Below are 20,160 nucleotides of genomic sequence, written 5' to 3' on the forward strand. Positions count from 1 at the left end.
TGAAACAGAATCTGCTTGTGTTGTTTGTTAATGTTTTTATTTCTTCACCAAGGAGGGACACAATCATTTTTGTTTGATGAGAAATTTTCAGAAGCAGTGCATTTACGACAATCTCTAGCAAACTGGATGTGTTATCTTTGTTTTTTCTAGCGATGTTTATTTGTCATCAAGAGACAGACAAATACTTGACTGGCATTTTGCAAACCTAGAATTTGCTAATGCTACACCCCTCTCTACACTTTCCCTGAAGCACTGGGACCAGGTAGGTAATCAGTGTATTTATTCAGCAATTTACTAAAAACTTCAGCTATTTTATTTCATTCTCATGAAAGTTTCTCAGTGTTAATAGTTTCTAACTGTTAGGTCCTGTCTGCTTTTGTGTAGATACTGAATTCTTACGTGATTATTATTTGCTGATGAAATTCCAGACAGCTTTTTGTTAGTGCCAAACCAATCTTTAACGGTAGTCTGCTGAAAGTTTCTATACTTGTTACCTGACTAATAACCAGAAGGGATTTCACATTTATTTGACTCTTGAAAGAATTTTTCCGTTGTGTAGAGTTGTTCATTATTTTCTCTTGATTTAGGGGACTTCATTATAAATTTATGCCTCTTTATTTTAGGATGATGACTTTGAATTCACAGGCAGTCACTTGACTGTGAGGAATGGATATTCCTGTGTGCCCGTAGCCTTGGCAGAAGGGTTGGATATTAAATTAAACACAGCAGTTCGACAGGTTCGCTATACAGCATCAGGTATGTGAAACCTCCGTTATACATTTGGGGTTAGATAAACAGACATGGTTGTTATTGGGATTAATTGTGTAGAAAGTTGTTAGAGATTTATTTGTCTTGAATGTTTTTTTGCTTATTTCTATGACTCATTTGACATAGTCCATTTCAGTTGTATTTACTGATTGTTCACATTCATTCTTTTATTTCTTTACATCATCAATCCAAGCATTTGGAGTAAGTGGTCTGAGACTGCTTAAGGCTTGGTGCCACAGAACCTGGTATTAAAAATATAAATTAATATAATGGAAAGAATGTATCTTTTTGTAGTTTTTCAAAACATTAGGCTTGGGAAACTGAGCTGGGAGAGCAATGCAATGAGAGGCTCACTCTCTACTTGCTGTTTATTTATGCGTATCTTTAAATATCATTTACTGGATGAACTTTTAGGCTTATCCCAGGTAAGGCCATTTTCAGATGCTGTATTAATTACCTTTTCTGCAGTGGAACTAAGTGGTCAGTAACATTCACTTGCCTGCAAGTTAAGCAGTTGTTAGTGTAAAGCTCTCTCAATAAACAAAATATTTTCTAATGTGGTTATGGTAGTTTCTTTAATTTTTAATCCAATGCTCTTGCCTCCTGGCCTATTAAATTGTTTTTCTCTCCCCTTTCCAGGCTGTGAAGTAATAGCTGTAAATACGCGATCTACCAGCCAGACCTTCATTTATAAGTGTGATGCTGTGCTGTGCACTCTGCCCTTAGGAGTGTTGAAACAGCAGCCTCCAGCAGTTCAGTTTGTGCCACCTCTTCCAGAGTGGAAAACTTCTGCAGTGCAGCGTATGGGATTTGGCAACCTGAACAAGGTGAGCTGTCACTGAGGAAACTGCAGTAGTTCAGGGGTTGCCATGGGTAAAATCTGAAATGTGGGTGGAATATGTGGTGGTGAAGAGGAAGAATGTCTTTCCCATGGCTGTTTTGCTAGGGTTCGATGATGAAATTTCTCTGAAGAACTGTAAGGGCCTCCTCTCTATTTTCCAGGTTTTAGAGAGTTAAATTGCAGAAGTAGGTCTGCTAGATCTTGTTAACCAGCAAATTGGTAAACTATGAGAGCACCCTAACCTGTGGGAAAGCAGTGTAGGCACACACCTATGTACATGCAGTATATATTCACCAGATTTCCCTTTCTTGACCTGTCCAGTGATATAAACATCAATGAATGCAGTTGTCTTTATTTCTTCTGTCCTTAGTTCTTCTCCTAACTGTTGATACTCTTTCTTTCTAGGTTGTGTTATGTTTTGATCGTGTCTTCTGGGATCCGAGTGTCAATTTGTTTGGCCATGTTGGGAGCACTACTGCAAGCAGAGGAGAACTTTTCCTCTTTTGGAACCTGTACAAAGGTATCTGTGGTGCATGTCTACTTTTGCGAGTGTCTCATTTGTGTAGTTTCAGATCTAGAAAAGATGTTTTAAGATGCTGTCAGTGTTCTCATATGGATATGATAAGAAGGTAGTATTGTAGGAAGACAAATGGAAGCAGAGAGCAGCACTGCCTGCAAACAGTTCTGTAGTAAATTAGGGCAGCACATAGCTGAATGTGAGTTTACTGATGCCAGATTCCAGGCTGTGCCTGTTAAATTGCATTACGACTATCTACTGTAACACTTGCACTTCTATAGCTACTTTATTGTCTTACACTTTGGTGGAGTTGTCCTGTGACCTATTCAGCATTACCTTCCATTAAGCATCTATTAGTTGCCACTGGTATTCTGGAACCACTCAACTTCCAGTATTGTCCTAATTATCTGCTTTGTCAGGAGGGTGCATTGAGTTCTCCAAGGAAAGGTGATTTGTCACTGCAGCATTTCTGAATTAAAAGCCATTTCTTAGTTCATAAGTGTATTTGAAATTGAGTTTTTTCTCTGGCCACTTGATAACTTACACTTTTTTCAGATGTAAGAGGTGCTATTGATCTGTATATTCCTTTAAGTGGCTGAGTGCAGAACTCAATACTTGCAAGTTATACTCCTTCAGTTTGTTGGGGAGTACAGTGCAGCCTTTGGAGTATTAAACATCTGGATTTCAGTGGAGCAGACTGGAGGCTTTGGGATAGCTCTGTTCCTCTTGCTGAGCAACGCCATTCCAGCTTGATGAGCTGCAGGCCCATCCACATGGTTAAGCTGCAGTGTGCCCCCCCAGGCAAGCTGTGGGGTCTCCAGTTTGTTGAATGGATGACCTTGGTTCCTGTTTTGAGCAGCAAACTAGTTGTGACTGTAAACTATGGATCTCAGACTGACAGATAATTTTAGAACTCCTCTTTAGAAAATGCTTAAGTAGGCAAAAGGTATTGATTGCTCTACCTGTTTCTACAGATTAACTTTGCCATTAGTAGTTTTGATTTATCTGCAGCTGATGCTGCCACAATAGATTGTCAGGAGATCTCTGCAGTAAGCATACTGGTTTTTTTATTGCCATATACCAGTCTAAAAGCAAAAGTGTATATACAGTGAGCCTATTAAATGAGATATATTTGTCTTGCAGATGACCAGGCGTTTTTCTTCCTTTCTGTCATAGGCAGGCCAGATTTTTCTTTTAACTGCAAAAAAATTACTGTGCAAGGACAGTGCCTTTCTAGGGTATTGAATTGTAAAAATGTTTGATAAGACTTCACTGGAGAAATACAAGTAATGAGCCTTGGATAGGCTGTTCATGTGGCTTTTGTGGCTTTAGGATGGCTTTATTACATCCTTAACAAGTAGTGTGGAGGTTTTGGTTTAAGGTGGAAAGACTATGTCACATAGAAAGGTTTTGCTGCTAGGTTCAAACCCTTCTTTCTCATGAAAATAGGCAGAGCAGGTAGAAATAAAACAGCAATGCGGTAAAACCCCATGCTGAAGCACAAGTCAGGTGGCTGAAATTACAACAACAGGTGGCTGAAAAACAACAATTACCATTTATCGTGGATAGTTGGGAGGCAGTTAAGATGGTTAGACTGAAATATTGAAGTAGACCTGACTGAACTTGTGAAGCTGCTGTTTATTGCTGTCATAGTCTGTATTTCTGTAGCTGTAGTATTTTAGGCAGAAACTCTGTAAACTGATTGAAGAAGTTATTAATCTAGAAATAAGAAGTGTAGCAGAAGGTAGAATTATCGCAGCATATGCTGCATGAACTCCTTGGGTTGTCAGAGACCAGTTGGTCTCTGAGAAGTGTTTAAAGATATATGGGGGAATGGATCAGGTAAATAGACTGCACCTGTCTGTACTGCGTGCCCTGTTATAGGTCAGACAGGAGTCCTCCCAGTGGTTTCAGTCTAGCCCAGGGTAATGCCTGCTGAGAACACCTGTTGGTTCAGGAATGCTGTGGCTAGCCCAGAGCAGTTGACCCATGCTGCTGGTGCCTCTCGCTCTGCCACACTCTTGGGTTATTTTCATAGCTGTGAAGATGGAGAAACTCCTTCCACAGGGCAGAGGAACGCCTGGCAGAAATGTTCAGTGTTTTCTGGAAGTCCTATAACGTTTCAGTCTCTGTTTTCTTGCCTGACTCTTCTGTTTTTCCTAGAGATGAGATAGAGAAAGGGCCTCATCATCATATCTCTGTGACTGCTGATCTCTGGCTAAACCGCGTTCTTGGTATTTGGTATCAAGGCTTAGTAAACATCACTGCCTCAAGGAGAGAATTTCTTGGGGAGCAGTGACACGTGCTCGTCATACAAGAAGCTTTTCTGAGCAGCACTTGAGTATTTGCATAGCAAAATAGTAATTGTTCTGCTACAGCCATCTGCCTTTCTGTTACAGTTGTGAACTTACCAGGTGGCTGAATAGCAGTATTTTCAGGTCTAGATAAGTGCTTACAAAAAAGGAAGGATTTCCACAGAAATATTTTGGGGTTGTCTGGATACAAGTTTTCAGTGAAAAATTCACTGGGAGCTGCATTTTGAATACATAGTTGTTCCATCAAGAAAAAGTATATTGACTGAATAGTTGCTAAGACGTTCTGGATCTCATTGTGTCAGGGATGGCAAACTAGGAAAGACTTGGCTGCTGAAATGACGAAAAAAATCCCCAATGCCTATGGATGATAGGAAACCAGTTTTTTGTTCTTTCCTTCAATTGTTTGAAAGACTGGCCTTAATCTTTCAGAAGATTGAGTTAAATTAGAGGAGCAATCCTGTATCTTTTTTCTCTAGTCCTGCATATTTAAGTGTCTTAATTGTGTCTTCAGTAGTGTAATTATCAGAATTTCAAAGGCTTTTGTTTTTAACCAGAATACTTTATTGGGTATTTCAACCTGTATATTGAAGCTGAACTTCTCCCAGTTGTCTTTAAGGCCTTGATGGGAATGTACACCAGGAGATCTTCATCTATACCAGGACAGAACAAATTCACTAATCACACTGGAAACTTGTACAAAAGTTAAAGCCAGGTTTTTAACAGGGACTTTATTTTCCATTTCAGCATGCTTGATGTCTGTTTCTAGTTGTAGTATTTTCTTTGCTAAATTTAAGAGTTCATAAATACCTCCAGGAGGAGAAAGATCAACTGAGAGAGTTTTCATTAAGTAACCGTGCTGAGATCTGTATCACTTGTAAATACCTGTTTCTTGCCCCTGAGTTATTTTGGTGTTTCTTCAATACTTACCTAAAATTTTTTGTGACTTTGTGACTACCAGAAATGTGAGCTTACTCTTACCACAGCTGGCCAGAGGGAAAACAACATAATCTCTTTCGTGTAAATCCTGGAATCACATTACTGCTCTTAACCACAGCGTCTCATGGCTGCTGAATCGTTTGATACCTGTCCATTTGACTTCTGAATTCTTCTCAGAATTGCTTCTTTTCTGGAAATTGTTCTACTGCTCATTGTTTTCACTCCATTGAGATTATTTAATGTGAACGTTCTTTGGTAAAAAGGAAATCTAAATATTTGTATGAGGGAAGTACTTACACTTGTTGCCCGTAACGAAAACACAAACCAACAGAGTGCCGGTTTATGGGTGCTTTATTCGGGGCCCCGGGAACCTGAGGACTAGTGTCCCAAGTCAGGATTCCGAAGACCCTCATTTTCAGTTCAGTTTTTATACCTTTACACAAACATGTCTACGTGCAGTTCTCACTTGTAAGCAGTTACACTTAGTTACAAACACAAACTCATATTTCATACTGATAACAATTGGTAATCATCTACTTTTAATCATAAATCTGTTTAAGTTGTCCTACTCCATAGAAACCCCATAGAAACTGTTCAGCAAACCCTTACTGTATCTAAGGTAACAAATCGTTATATACATGCTTGGCTAAATCTTTTGATTATTGTTCCTACCTCTTTAGTACATTCCATTCTCACGAACAAGGCTGCTAACCTACTACTTTGGAGTGCTGCTCTCTAGGCCTACTCTCCTACTAAGCCTTAGCCATTCTACTACTAAATTTGAATCATTCTGCAACATGTCCCCCCTTTTGAGCATTCTTCAGGCTTTTCCTGCAAGGATGCTCAAATGTAGCAATCTTCAAGCTGCAGTTTCTTGATGAACAGGAGGTGATCCATCTTGCGGTGAGATTACTTCTTTTCTTGTTATGGCTTTCATGATGCGTCTCGTATGTTGACCTTCTTTTACAATCATTCCTAAAAGACACTTATAAACAATCATGGCTATAACAATAATTATTACAATCAATATTCCGTACTGGATAACAGAAGATATCCATCCTGACACATGAAGACCTAGGGAGCTGAATAATTCTCCTATCCAATTGTGTTCTACTTCCTTTTGTATTTCATGAACATTTTCGTCAATTTGTTCTAATTGACTAATATCTTTCTCTACTTCTTGAGTGACATTTGGGATGTGTACACAACAATGCTCGTCCTTTGCATGCAGGTATCCACAGACTCCGTGTTCTTTCAATAGGATCAAATCTAAAGCCATTCGATTCTGTACTGTCATTCTAGTGGTGGCTTGTAGTTGCAAATTTAGATCTTTGAATCCTTTCTTAGTGACTGCCGCTAACCTTTCAGTTTGTCCCATTAATTTAAACAACATCTCTCTGTTACGGTATGTTGAGATTGGTGTAAACAAAGACTCTAATGCCCATCCAAATTTAACTCCTGCTGATGGTTCATGCCAATCTCTTAATCCCAAGTCATCCATATTTTTACTAATTTCTCTTTTTCTCCGTGGTTGTATTTCTACTGATGTTAACTTATCTTGTTTCCAGAATGGACAGAGAGTAGGTATCCCTAGTGTGACAGGTACAACTGGCCCATCTATGGGCATGTGGGTGGTCCACTGGCCATGTCCCATAACCCATACTAGGTTTCCTGGACTTCTAACTGTAGTGGTGTGACAATCAATGTTTTTCACATGTCCTTTAATAGTATGGTTGTATCCTCGACACTCACATCCTAACTGCAGGAGGGTCCTGACTGGTATTAATCCTATTTCGTCATCTGGGGTGTCACATGTATATATTCGAGTACAATTCCAATCCTCCTTTGTACGTGTTTCTGTTCTCCAATTATAATTTCCTCTATTTCCTGTAGAATAAGTTTGATTCTTTTTCCCTTTCCAGTGAATACACCACTGTACTTTTCCAATATAACTATAAGTCTCTAGTAGGCTGGGTCCCCAAATTGTTTGCCACTCTTCCATAGTTGTAGAACTAGTAATATTTTGACATACCTCTTCTTGTTTTTCTCGTTTTATTTGCACTTGTACTTTAGAACATGGGTAGATCACTGAACCTGAGACTAAACAATTCCCTTCTAACTTTCCGATTTTCCCACTTTCTACCCAACTGAAATATCCAGGCATTTGCTCACATTGTTTCTTAGTTATTTTGTCCCTTAATAAACATGCATCTGTCATTTCATTCCATGTTTTGGTTACAAATCTGCAATTCCATGTAGTATTCTTAAACATTCTAGGGATTTCTGGTACTGGAATTATTCCCCATGGAATTGGGTCTCCTGCAGCATGAGGCATAGGGAGACATGCAGTGATTTTTGTGACATTCTGTACTTTCCCAAAATCACGAATTAGGCCTACGACTAGGTTTTCCTGTTCTACTTCTCTATCTGGAATCTGCAGGTTACTTACCTGCCGGGTTATTCTTTCAGTCCTTATGTGGACGACAGTAATTCCAGTATCCCACCAGTCATCTCTATTTATCCAGCAAGTATATTGGCCCTCATCTTCTCCTCTTCGTATTTCTTTGATTTTTAAAACTATTGCATCTGCCCTCTTTTCAATCTGATGTCTCTTCCCGACTTTCAAGTTCTGTCCCTTAAACCACCACCCATATTCAGAATATTGTCCTTCTGGAATTTTGCAACTTAAAATCAGATCTCTTCCTTCCTGGGCCGGGTAAACACTGGGTTCTGGTCTGACTCTCACTCCTTGATGTGGTACGGCTACTGCTGTCCTTATCCCGTAATCTTTTTCCTCTCCACATGAGACCACACAAAGAAATGTACCTTCTGTCTTTCCTACTCTGGGATTAGAAATATTCAGCCATCCTTTACCTCCCTTACTATTTGACCACCAGCTAACTCCTTGATTTTGTGATTCCCAAGATTGATTTGCTATATTCAATTTCCACCATTTTACTTTAACTGATTTCTGACAATTATCAAATTGGAAGGTACAATTGATTTTTAAGGGAGGACCATCCCACATGTCTGATTGTTTCCTAGTGGGCATAACTCGCACTTTGGTCACCGTTTTCTGGGTCGTGTTTATTGTCCGTATTTCTATATGTTCATAATCAAAACTTTCCCAAATCCAAACTACACACATATATGTCCCTTCCATAGCTTTAAACACCTGGGGTACCTGCAGAACGGTGTAACCCTTTTGTTGTGTAGCATCCCAAACTGTCGTCACTCCTTCTGTCATGATTTGATCTTGATCTCTCCATCTCCATCTGACGTTAACATCTCTTAATTCAGCTCCCTGGTCATCAGAAAATAAACAGGTTAAATTCACATCAGTGTGCTCTGGTACAAATAAATAAGGATCTGGGGTCTCAATTCTCACAGTGGTCTCTACTAAACTCATCAACCCCAGAAATACCACGATCCTCAATGGTTGGCTCGAAATACTATCCTTGTAGGTGAGAGAGGTTCTACCGACCACGAGACTGGAACCTTCTTGATTCGGGTGTAATGGATCCAATTGTCGATTCCCTCGACCTTCACCGCCGTGTAAGTGGTCATTATCACCTGGCGAGGACCGTCCCATGTTTCCACTGACAAGTTTTTCACCTGGGGAGGACCGTCCCATGTTTCCACCAACCAGTCTTTCACATAGACTTGGTCTCCTGGAGAAATGTCATGAACCGGATTCTCTAGGGGCAGAGGCCGATTCCGCTGCAGTGCTCCTCTGAGGGCTGTGAGAGTTTTGTTTAAAGATAACACATAGTCAAACACTGCTTGATCCCCCACCACATGAGGATCTCCTTGATAGGTATCTGCATGATAGGGCTTGCCATACAATATTTCGTATGGACTTACTCCTATTCTCTCCCTGGGTTTGATCCTGGTTCTCAACAAGGCAAGTGGTAATGCTTGGGGCCACTGAATTTTCGCTTCCTGACAGATTTTCTTTAATCGGTCTTTCAATGTCTGACTCATATTCTCTACCTGCTCACTGGATTGCGGTCTCCATAGTATATGGAGATACTGCTCTAGTCGTGGCTTTCGATCGAGTGATAACCCTAAAGGTACCCCAAATCTCGGAATAATCTCTCTTTGAAGAGTCTTAACCACTTCCTCTACTTGAATAGTCCTGCATGGAAAGGCCTCCGTCCATCCTGAAAAGGTACAAACATACACTAACAAATACTTATAGGATTGGGCCTTCGGCAACTTAGAAAAACCTATTTGCCAATAGTCTCCTGGTAACTGTCCTATCTGTAACTTTCCCATTTGTGCCTGTCTTCTGACTACTATGTTATTTTTGATACACATGGGACACATTGCAATTACTCTTTTTGCTAATGTTAACATCTGGTCTGAGAGAACTTCTTTTTCCAAAAATTTTACCATTGCTTCTGCACCCCAGTGGCCCTTATAATGTTCCGTCTCGAGTACTGCTTTCATTATTCTGACAGGTAAGATTACTTGTCCTGCAGGAGTAATGTACCACCCTTTAACATTTTTCCTTGCTTCTGTTATTTGAGCTAATTTCTCATCTTCTTGTGAATAATATGGTTTTTCTTTCATTTCTGCTATTGCTGGATTATTCCGAACGGGTAAAGGAGCCATCTGAGTCCATACCTCTCTCGCGGCTCGTTTAGCTGCTTGGTCAGCTTGTTGATTACCTTGAAATTCTCGTCCGGGATCAGTCTGATGTCCTCTGACATGCATTATTGCCACTGCCGAGGGCTTGTATATTGCCTCTAGCAATTGTAGAATTTCTTCTCGATGTTCAATTGATGACCCTTGAGAAGTAAGAAGTCCTTTTTCTTTCCAGAGTGCTCCATGAACATGAGCTACTCCAAAAACATATTTGGAGTCAGTCCATATATTAACTCTCTTTCCTTGACTTAGTATTAAAGCTCTCACTAACGCCCATATTTCGGCCTTTTGCGCAGACGTACCTGGGGGTAGTGCGTTTGCTTCTATCACTCGTTGTAGAGTGACCACGGCATACCCAGCATACCTGGTGCCATTCTCCACAAAGCTAGATCCATCGGTATACAATTCCCAGTCAGGATCTGTCAATGGCTCATCTTTCAAGTCTCTTCTATTCGCGTAGACTTGCTCAATGGTCTCTACACAGTCATGTTCCAGGGTACCTTCTTCCTGTGTAGACCTAAGGAATTCTGCTGGGTTGAGATGGTTAGTGATTTTCAGTTCAATATCACCTTGCTCTCTTAGCAAAGTCTGATACTGTAACATGCGGCTAGATGAGAGCCAATGCCCCCTTTTTTGTTCTAAAACTGCTATGACCATGTGGGGCACGTACACCACCATGTGTTTCCCCAGAGTCAATTTTCGTGCTTCTTGAATTAGAATAACCGTCGCTGCCACAGCTCTGAGGCACCCCGGCCATCCCTCACTTACTGCGTCCAGCCGCTTGGAGAAATGCCCAACCGGTCTCTTCCAGGATCCTAACCGCTGAGTGAGTACTCCTAAAGCTGTTCGTTGTCTCTCGCAGACATAAAGCTGGAATTCTTTGGTTAGGTCCGGTAGTCCCAGGGCAGGTGCTTCCTGAAGGGCTCCTTTCAGTTCTTGGAACGCTTTTTCCTGCTTCGTCCCCCAGGTCAGCTTGGGTTCTTTTACTGCTTCATGTAATGGTCTGGCAGTTATTCCGAAGTTAGGAATCCACAGCCTGCACCATCTGACCATTCCTAGAAAAGATCTTAATTCTTGATTATTTCGGGGCACCGGGATAGCACATATTGCTTGCATACGGTTTGCGATCGAACGCTGGATTCTTAGAAAAATTTCACACTCTAAATAAATAACTTTCTGCCTTACTAGTTGAGCCTTTTCTTTTGAACCCCGGTAGCCTGCTTGCCCCAGCATGTTTAACAGTTCAATGGGTAGACAGAATCCTTGGTCTGTAGCCCCCAAAAAGATGTTATCTACATTTTGTGGTATTATATGTGAAAAAGGAGATTCTTTTACCTGAGTAGTCTTCCATTCTTCAAGTTCTTTTGCTAACTGATTACCAAATATCGTAGGTGAATATTTGAATCCTTGCGGTAACTGAGTCCAAGTAAGCTGTCGCTTCCGTCCAGTCTCTGGGTTTTCCCACTCAAAGGCAAAAATCTTCCAACTTTCTGGTGCCAGTGGTATGCAGAAGAAGGCATCCTTTAGATCAATCACTGTAAACCACTGAAATCTCTCAGAAACAGATGTTAACAAGTTGTAAGGGTTAACTACAACCGAGTGGATATCTTTTATGATGAGGTTTACTGCTCTCAAGTCTTGCACTAATCTGTACTTACCTTTAGGTTTTCTTACTGGAAAGATAGGAGTATTAAACTCTGACTCACATTCTTTTATTATTCCTAAAGTTAAAAATTGTGTGATCATTGGAGCTATTCCTTTCCTAGCTTCTAAACTAATTGGGTATTGTCGCACTCTAACAGGTTGAGCTCCTTCTTTTAATTCTATTCTAACTGGAGTAGTAGTTTTGGATTTTCCAGGGACCCCTGTTTCCCATACCCAAGGCACTACAGCCTGTTCTATTTCCTGCGGTATCTCTTTTCCTCTAAATTTGATATCTAGGGGTTTTAGAAACGTCTTCTCCTCTATCTGTCCTGAAACTCCTACCACCCATGCAGTTGAATCACTTAATGGCCCCATCAATTTATTCATTGCCGAGAAACTAGCTCCAGTATCTATTCTAAATTCTGTCAACTCTCCCTCTACTAATAATTCCTGGTAAATTCTTAACCTTTTATAATCTCCAGACACATTCCGATCCCACTCGGGATCTTCCTGCAACACGAAATCATTTACTGTTCCCCCCGCTGCCCCAACTGCTTCCCGCAAAGGGGCCATCAATCTAGGGGGTGAGGGCGAAACGTCTGTCTCCCTTCCCCCTCCCCGTCTCTTTTCTCTACTCCTTCCCCTTTCTTTTCGCCCCCTCCGAGTCCGTTCTGCTAGCGGAGTTCTATCAAAACCACATTCTCGCCCTCTCGTTACTTCCTTATCTGAGGACGATTCTAACGGGGGCATGGTGGGTGATCGTGCCCTCCCACGTGAAGAGAAACTATCTCCCGGGGGCGCACTTGGAGTTATGCTGGGGGAGACTAACAAAAACACATCTTCCTCTGGTTCTTGACATCCTATACATTTATCATCTAATTCTTTTAACACCAACATACCACATTCCTTTTGCCATCCAGTCTTATGTTTCAAATAATAAAATAAATCTAAATACGGTATTTCATCCCACATCTCATTCTCTCGTAAATATTGCATCAAGGGGGTTATAATTTCCGAAGTTAATGTACCATTCCTAGGCCACTGCATTCCTTCTGTCTCATATTGAGGCCATACATTATTACAATAATCAATCAATTGTCTCTTACTTAACTCTTGTCCGAAATTTCCTTCCTTCCAATGTTTTAACAAGCAACCAAGCGGAGAATCGCTAGGGATATCATTTTCTGCACAAGATAGTGCCCTAAAGGTTTTAAAAGGCATCATAGTCACACACACTGTACAATCACACAATAAACAGTACAATACGAACAGCAAACAGTACAATACAAATAGTAAACAGTTCGATACGAACAGTATAAACCAATACCTTCCTATACCAACTTGTCAAGTCTCGCTATGAGTGACAAGTGCTGGTTCAGCGCGGCTTTCGCCCCGTCTTACGACCAGCGCCTAGGCTTCCCAATAAAACCTTTGCCCAACCCAGCGGGTAAACTCACGGTCCCGTCTTATGGGCAGGCTCCCAACCAACAAACCTAAAGAATAAAGCACCTCCGGGCTTACCTGGATGGTTGTCCGGCAGGCGCGGGGTCGGGCACGGGTCGATGTCTCCCCAGAAATCACCTGGTTGCCGGCATGGAGTGGATCAGCTCGTGAGCCGCCCCAGCTACCCCCGGAGTCCCATCTGGGTCGCCAGAAAACTGTTGCCCGTAACGAAAACACAAACCAACAGAGTGCCGGTTTATGGGTGCTTTATTCGGGGCCCCGGGAACCTGAGGACTAGTGTCCCAAGTCAGGATTCCGAAGACCCTCATTTTCAGTTCAGTTTTTATACCTTTACACAAACATGTCTACGTGCAGTTCTCACTTGTAAGCAGTTACACTTAGTTACAAACACAAACTCATATTTCATACTGATAACAATTGGTAATCATCTACTTTTAATCATAAATCTGTTTAAGTTGTCCTACTCCATAGAAACCCCATAGAAACTGTTCAGCAAACCCTTACTGTATCTAAGGTAACAAATCGTTATATACATGCTTGGCTAAATCTTTTGATTATTGTTCCTACCTCTTTAGTACATTCCATTCTCACGAACAAGGCTGCTAACCTACTACTTTGGAGTGCTGCTCTCTAGGCCTACTCTCCTACTAAGCTTTAGCCATTCTACTACTAAATTTGAATCATTCTGCAACACACTGGTAACTCAACTGCTCTGCTGCAGTTAATCATGCCTAAATTAGACTGTTTGGAAGGTACTGAGTTCCCTTAAATGTAGCACAGTTGGGTGTTAAATCCCAGTGGACGCTTCTATGTCAAACAAGTGATATCTTAACTGAAGAAATCCTCTCTTCTGCTTGCTGTGCTTCCTGATGTGTGTATTTATTTTGTAATACATCAGTTCTCTTGATAATTCTAAATAGCACCATGGCATATATAAATACATTTTCCTTTTGTTATTTTGACACGATACTGGAAGATTTAGGACTACTTTTGTTGGATTTGTTTAGTTTCTAACCTTGTGACTTACCTGCAGATCTTGGATAGCCAAGTCCAACTTGTCTGATTAAAATGTTCGATTTCAGTAATTGTTTTTTTTTCTCTCTCCTTCCCCACCCCCTGCAGCGCCAATTTTGTTGGCCTTAGTAGCAGGAGAAGCAGCGGGGATCATGGAGAATATCAGTGATGATGTCATTGTTGGTCGGTGCCTTGCTATTCTCAAAGGCATATTTGGCAGCAGCGCTGTGCCCCAGGTCAGTACAGGCAGCGGCTTGGGCTGAAGGAAGGTGCATTGTCATCATGTTGACAATGGGAGAAGAAACAAAGGAAGTAGTATATACACAGTGGGTGTGAGTTCCAGTTGAGAAGCTATGTGCAGCAGGGTCTGGTGATATATTGGGAAGGATTAAGGAATCACCACGAAAGATTTAGTTTAGTGTGTGTTAGAATATAAACATGAAATGCCACCATTAGCGTCAACCGAAGGACTTTGTTTGTTGCAAAGGACTTATATTGTTGCAATTTGCATCATTTGTATTTGGCACAAACTGTAGAACTTACACTGTCTCAACAACTGAAGTTCCTGTCTTGTCTCAGCCTAAAGAGACCGTGGTGTCCCGCTGGCGTGCCGACCCATGGGCCCGGGGATCGTACTCTTATGTAGCAGCTGGATCCTCTGGAAATGACTATGATTTGATGGCTCAGCCAATTACTCCAGGGCCAGCCATTCCAGGTGCTCCGCAGGTGAGAATATGTTTCAGTTATTTTTAGAAAAAGTTCAAAATAGGATGATTTCTCTGAGTAATTTGCATGCATATCTAGACACAAGTTTAGATAACTTGCATCTTATGATGAATTATTAAAACCTGTAAAATAATTTTTCCATCCATGAGTTCTGCCATCACAGGTTTGGTGTCATTTGTTTGCTAAAAAAAAGAGCATTTTTATTCAGAAAGTCAGTGTGGTAATGTCTGAACAGAGTATTTAGTATTGCACGTGTGTTTCATCCTCTGTATTTTATTGTCCATCACCATATTTAAGTGAGTTGTAGTGATTTGAAAGAGGGTGAAGGCCAGAGTGAGATGACCAGGAATCAAAAGGTCTGTCCCAAATAGGGGGCAAACACAATGAAGGCAGGAGTTATCTCCAGTTCATGTTGAGCGGATGGAAGTTTGAAAGCAACAGCCACTCTTGAAAGCGCTGCCAGAAAAGGATGTGTAGCTTTAGCTTTATTTGGGTTCTTGTTCTAATGATACAAGTCTTTAATACACTCAGCTATGGATAAAGTGATTCCTTGCAGAATGAAATACATGAATACTTGTTTTTCTCCTACGTTTTATGATTCTGTGGATAGTTGCTTTAGGCCTCAGTTTAAAGAGAAACTGCTGATTTTAGTGAATTGCTAAAGTTTTTGTTTGCTAACTGTGCTAGAGTTCATGTATCAGGATCAGAAACCATTCTTCCTAAATACGTTTTGACAGTTTGGCTGTAGAGTTACACGTACAGTATGCAAATGCTGTTTCAATACAGCTGGGACATGACCCTTCTCTGCTTCTCTGGCTCTGCAAACATTGCTTATTGAGTAGAGCTTTATTTTCTTCGTAATTTGTACACTGGTTAAAATAGTTTAATTGGAGACTATTTTATATGCACCACCTTTGTGTTAATGGAGATTGTGTTGTGATTTGAGGACTTTTAACATCCTTAAAAGTATCAGTTGCTGCAGGATCTGAAGGAACGTGAGCAAACCCTAACAGTGCTCTCTGTCCCCCAGCCCGTTCCACGCCTTTTCTTCGCGGGAGAACACACCATTCGCAACTACCCCGCGACGGTGCACGGCGCGTTGCTGAGCGGGCTGCGGGAGGCCGGGCGCATCGCCGACCAGTTCCTGGGGGCCATGTACACGCTGCCGCGCCAGCCCGCGCCCGGCGTGCCCCCGCAGCAGGCTGCCAGCATGTGAGGGGAGCGGGAGGCCTCAGAAGAGGGTGCGAAGCCCACAGTGCTACTGTTGTGGACTCTGGGATGGAGATACTCATGTAGTCTCTAGCAGAGTCTGCTGAGAGGACCCTGAGTTACTGTACAACACTTGCGTGAGAATGGCCTTACAGAAGCTCGCCGAACCTTTGGCTTGGCAGCCTTCTAAAAACTTTAGAGCTGTTTGAAGGGACAGTGTAAACAGAATCCTTTACTGTGAAGCTTGGTGAGGGACTTAAATTCTGCAGGTACTTTTTGAAAGTCAAGCTTGTAGCTGGAGGTTTTTTAGGATGGGATTTTTTTCTACTTGTATGTGTACTTACAGTTCGGTAATTGCACAAGGCCCTCTAGAAGCTGGTTGCTACAAATAGTAACTTAGTGTAGAATTTATGTAAACTTCTTTGTGGTTTTTCTATGGTTTTGTTTTGAAGACTAATATTTTTGACCAATTCTATTCCTGTGCGGTTTTGAGAATTTGGAGCAACTGTTTACCTACCAGTAACAGCAAATCACATCCCTCCAAAATGGTCCATTGGCTGCTACACCAGCTGCATCCTGTTGTAGAGAGTAAGTTGGTATCACTGAGCATGCTAAGCATACTGTTTTATTAAATACTTTCAACAAAAGAAATCTTCAGAATTGCATATTTGTAAGTTACAAACTAGAAAAAATATTAGCATTTGTTTATATAGAGAGAGAGTTGACTAGACAGGAAGTTAACTGAAAGACCTGAGTTCTTGACTTGTGCTTAGTGCAGGTATTTACTCTGTACCTCTTGGCTTTGTTTCTGCCAGACCGATGAGATGATGTTGCAACTGCCACTATGCTTCTGAAAATCACGTCGGTTTGGCTGCTCTTCCATGTATTCTCCTTCTTATAATTCATCACAAGCACAATAGAGCTTTCTTTTCATTGCACAGAGCAGTTTTATGTAAGCATTTAGATCTTTTTTCCCTCTCCTTTCTTTCCCCATTAGCATTAGACTTTTCTTATTTCTTGAACTTTTCTCATCCTCCTTTTTCTGCAGTTTATGTCTGTCTCACCTAGCTGCGGTCTCTGTCCACACTGACTTTTCTGCTCTTCATTGCTCCTGTTCTCATTCTCTGACCCCATGTCTGTATATGTGCAGTCTATCCCAACTTCCTTCTGCCCTTGCACCTTCTGTTCTGATGCCTTCTCTTGTTCCATGCTTATCCATCTACAATTACACTGCCCATGCTTCTTTCTGAAGAAAATACACACAGAGGCACGACTGCAGACCTTGCTCGTTTCTGGCTCTGTTGTCTTTGGCCACAGACTCTCCATCTTCTATCATCATTGCTTCTACTGTTTTCTTGTGTATCCTTCTTTGCAGCAGGAGATCATTCATCCTGACCATGTCTTGTGGTTGCTTTCTCCTGACATGTTGAGGTCTGTGAGCATGTATCTCCATAGCCGGTCCTTCTGACAAGCCGTGAGAAAGGGCTCATGTGGCCGGAGTAATAGGCTGTGAAGGGGACACAGATTTGAGGTGTCAAGGACTAAGCCCATTGGAAGTTGGTTGGATTTGGTGCCATGGGAGACCCTTTATGCCAAACCTCCCATCTCAATCAGTGTTACCTTCCTCAGGTCTCTAACTTAGCAAATGTTGTTGATACTCGAGCCCTTGGTGAAAAGGGATAGTGTTGAGCAACATCACTCATTCTTGCTGTGCCTTCCAGGGACAAGAGAGACTTGTGATGGTTGGTCAGAAAACTGTCACTGAAGGAGAGCAGGACTTGAAAGTCCAGCAAGGCATGGAGGAGGAGTGTCTGAGGGTGACGGAGAGTAAATGGGGAGTAATTTGAAACTCAGGAGTCCCTGCCTTATGCTCATCAACACCAGGGAAACCTGTTCCAGGATGACAGATGTGACAGACCTTTAAAATCCACCAACAGCTGAACTCCTTTTGGCTACTCTGACGGAAGATGGGAAGAGAATTGGGCTGCTATGCCATGTAATTGGGTCTCCATATTTGTAGGGTGGTTTGCTGTTGGGATTCATGATGGTGCCATCTCTGTCGTGACATCCTGCGTGCTCTAGCAAAGTGTCAGAAACTCTTAAAAGCACTTCAGGCCCACTAGAAAATAAAATAGTCCTGAACTTAATGTAGTCAAAGATGTCTTTTTCCAGACAAATACCAGGCCACTTCTGCATGGTCTGAGGCAGCTACACCATAAGTATCGGACTGCTGAATCTCTGCTCAGCAACAGGAGCCAGGGCTTTCTGAGCTGTCAGTGGTGGAGGATGCAGTGTGGATTTGAGTGTGGCTATGGTACTCCCATGTGCTCTGTTGGCCTTCATTAAGCCTTGCACACCCCCTCTAGTGTTTCCTGTGTGCCCCTCGGCCCAGACGGACCGGAATCTCCCGATCTCTACAGTGCTCTGTGCTTGTTTTGGGTCAGCCTCTGCTGTTGAATGGGTAAGGATTTAGAATATCACTTACCTGGGTTTTGGGGTGGGTATGACCTGCAGGTCCTCATGGTTGAAGTGTGCAGACTCTGCCTGTTTTAAGAAGCAGCTGAGATGCTGCAGCTTTCAAAGAAAACAAATTACCATTTATTGGCAACTCACTACAGTTCTGGAGGTAGCTGGACCATTTGAAGAGAAAGGATAGCCAAGTTGCTCCTGAAAGGAGGTCCTGGAGTCTGGCCTGGGATGGGAATGGCTGCAGCTGGTAAGATTTTGGTAAGCCCGAGGACACTTGGAAAACCTCCACTTGAGAGCATGGAAGTAGTGGAAGAGCACGAAGGAAACAGTAAGGGATGGTCTTATCTGAGCGTCCACCTCCTTCCAGGAGTCATGTTCAAGCCTACTTGGCTTTATCTCGTTTCTTAAGAGTCATAGAATCATTAAGGTTGGAAGAGACCTACAAGGTCATCCAGTCCAACCATCTACCCAGCACCACCACTGTAACTCCTAAACCACATCACCCAGCACCAGAACCAGGTGCCTCTTGACCACCTTCAGGGATGGTGACTCCACCACCTCCCTGGGCAACTTATTCCAATGCCTGACCACTGGAACAGTGAAACATTTTTTTCTAATATCCCATTTGAATCTCCCATCTCAGCTTAAGGCCATTTCCTCTGGTGCTCTCACCGCAGGCACGGCAGAAGAGACCAGCCCGCACCTCACTCACCGCAGCCTCATGTCAGGGGGTTGTGGAGAGCGATGAGATCCCCCCTGAGCCTCCTCCACAGAAAACAAACTCAGCTCCCTCAGCCATTCTTCATAAGACATGTTTTTCTAGATCTTTCAGAGCCTTGTTGCCCTTCTCTGGACACACTCCAGTCTGAAAAGAATGAACAGGCCTTCCCTTCCCTGTGGAGTCAAGGCTACCACCTGATAAAAACATGACTGCTTTATTTGGCTTTTTTGAGGGGAAGTAGCTGCGGCCGCTGTGCCTGACTTGGTGCTGTCTGTGAGCTTGGATGGTGTGTTAACAGAGTCTTTGGGGACTGAAGACTTTGCATATCCTTAAAACTCGTTTGCATAACCTGATGACACTACACAGAATTCCAGTTCAAGCTGAGTGCAGAGAATTGTGGCAGGTGCAGCCACTCCAGCAGGAACCAAGTCCTCCAGGCAGTGCCTGCCACTGACCTGCTGTGTTGTGGCTGGCACCAGGTGTGTGGTGCTGATGGCCCCTCTGCCGGCTGACCCCCATCACACCTACATGGCAGCTGTGGTGGGGCAGAAGGTCAGACCCTGGCCAGAGAGGGTTAACTGACCACAGATGCAGATCAGAGTGGGCTATAGCTCTGCCAGTTGAGTCAGCCCTCAGAGCAGCAGGTGGGGCTGGGACCTTCCCATGGGTTGGGATGCCACTCAAGGGAGCTCCTCAGAGTCAGTAGCCTTCACCTTCTTAGGTGAGTGAGAGCACATTCTGGGTTACTCTTGTAATATCTTGAGAATTCTTAACTCAGGCCATATGAATTCCACTGGACATTGTGAATCTGTATTCCAGTGTTGGCAGAGCTTTAATTGGTTTATTTGGTTTCACTGGTTTATAAAATAAATCTTGCTTGAATATA

The 20,160-nt window shown here is 42.4% G+C and overlaps 1 protein-coding gene across 1 annotated transcript in view; it reads left to right on the top strand.

The window, feature by feature from the left end:
- Positions 1 to 20,160, top strand: part of KDM1A (lysine demethylase 1A) — a 51,548-nt gene extending 31,388 nt beyond the window's left edge. The window contains exons 14-20 of the mRNA XM_032710305.1: positions 151 to 262; positions 624 to 756; positions 1,408 to 1,595; positions 2,015 to 2,129; positions 14,258 to 14,385; positions 14,729 to 14,875; positions 15,906 to 20,160. Coding sequence (XP_032566196.1) covers positions 151 to 262; positions 624 to 756; positions 1,408 to 1,595; positions 2,015 to 2,129; positions 14,258 to 14,385; positions 14,729 to 14,875; positions 15,906 to 16,091 — 1,009 coding nt within the window. The 3' untranslated portion in view covers positions 16,092 to 20,160. The remainder of the gene's footprint in view (positions 1 to 150; positions 263 to 623; positions 757 to 1,407; positions 1,596 to 2,014; positions 2,130 to 14,257; positions 14,386 to 14,728; positions 14,876 to 15,905) is intronic.

Source organism: Chiroxiphia lanceolata, chromosome 24, assembly GCF_009829145.1.
Source record: "Chiroxiphia lanceolata isolate bChiLan1 chromosome 24, bChiLan1.pri, whole genome shotgun sequence".
In the NCBI taxonomy this organism is placed as follows: Eukaryota; Metazoa; Chordata; class Aves; order Passeriformes; family Pipridae; genus Chiroxiphia; species Chiroxiphia lanceolata.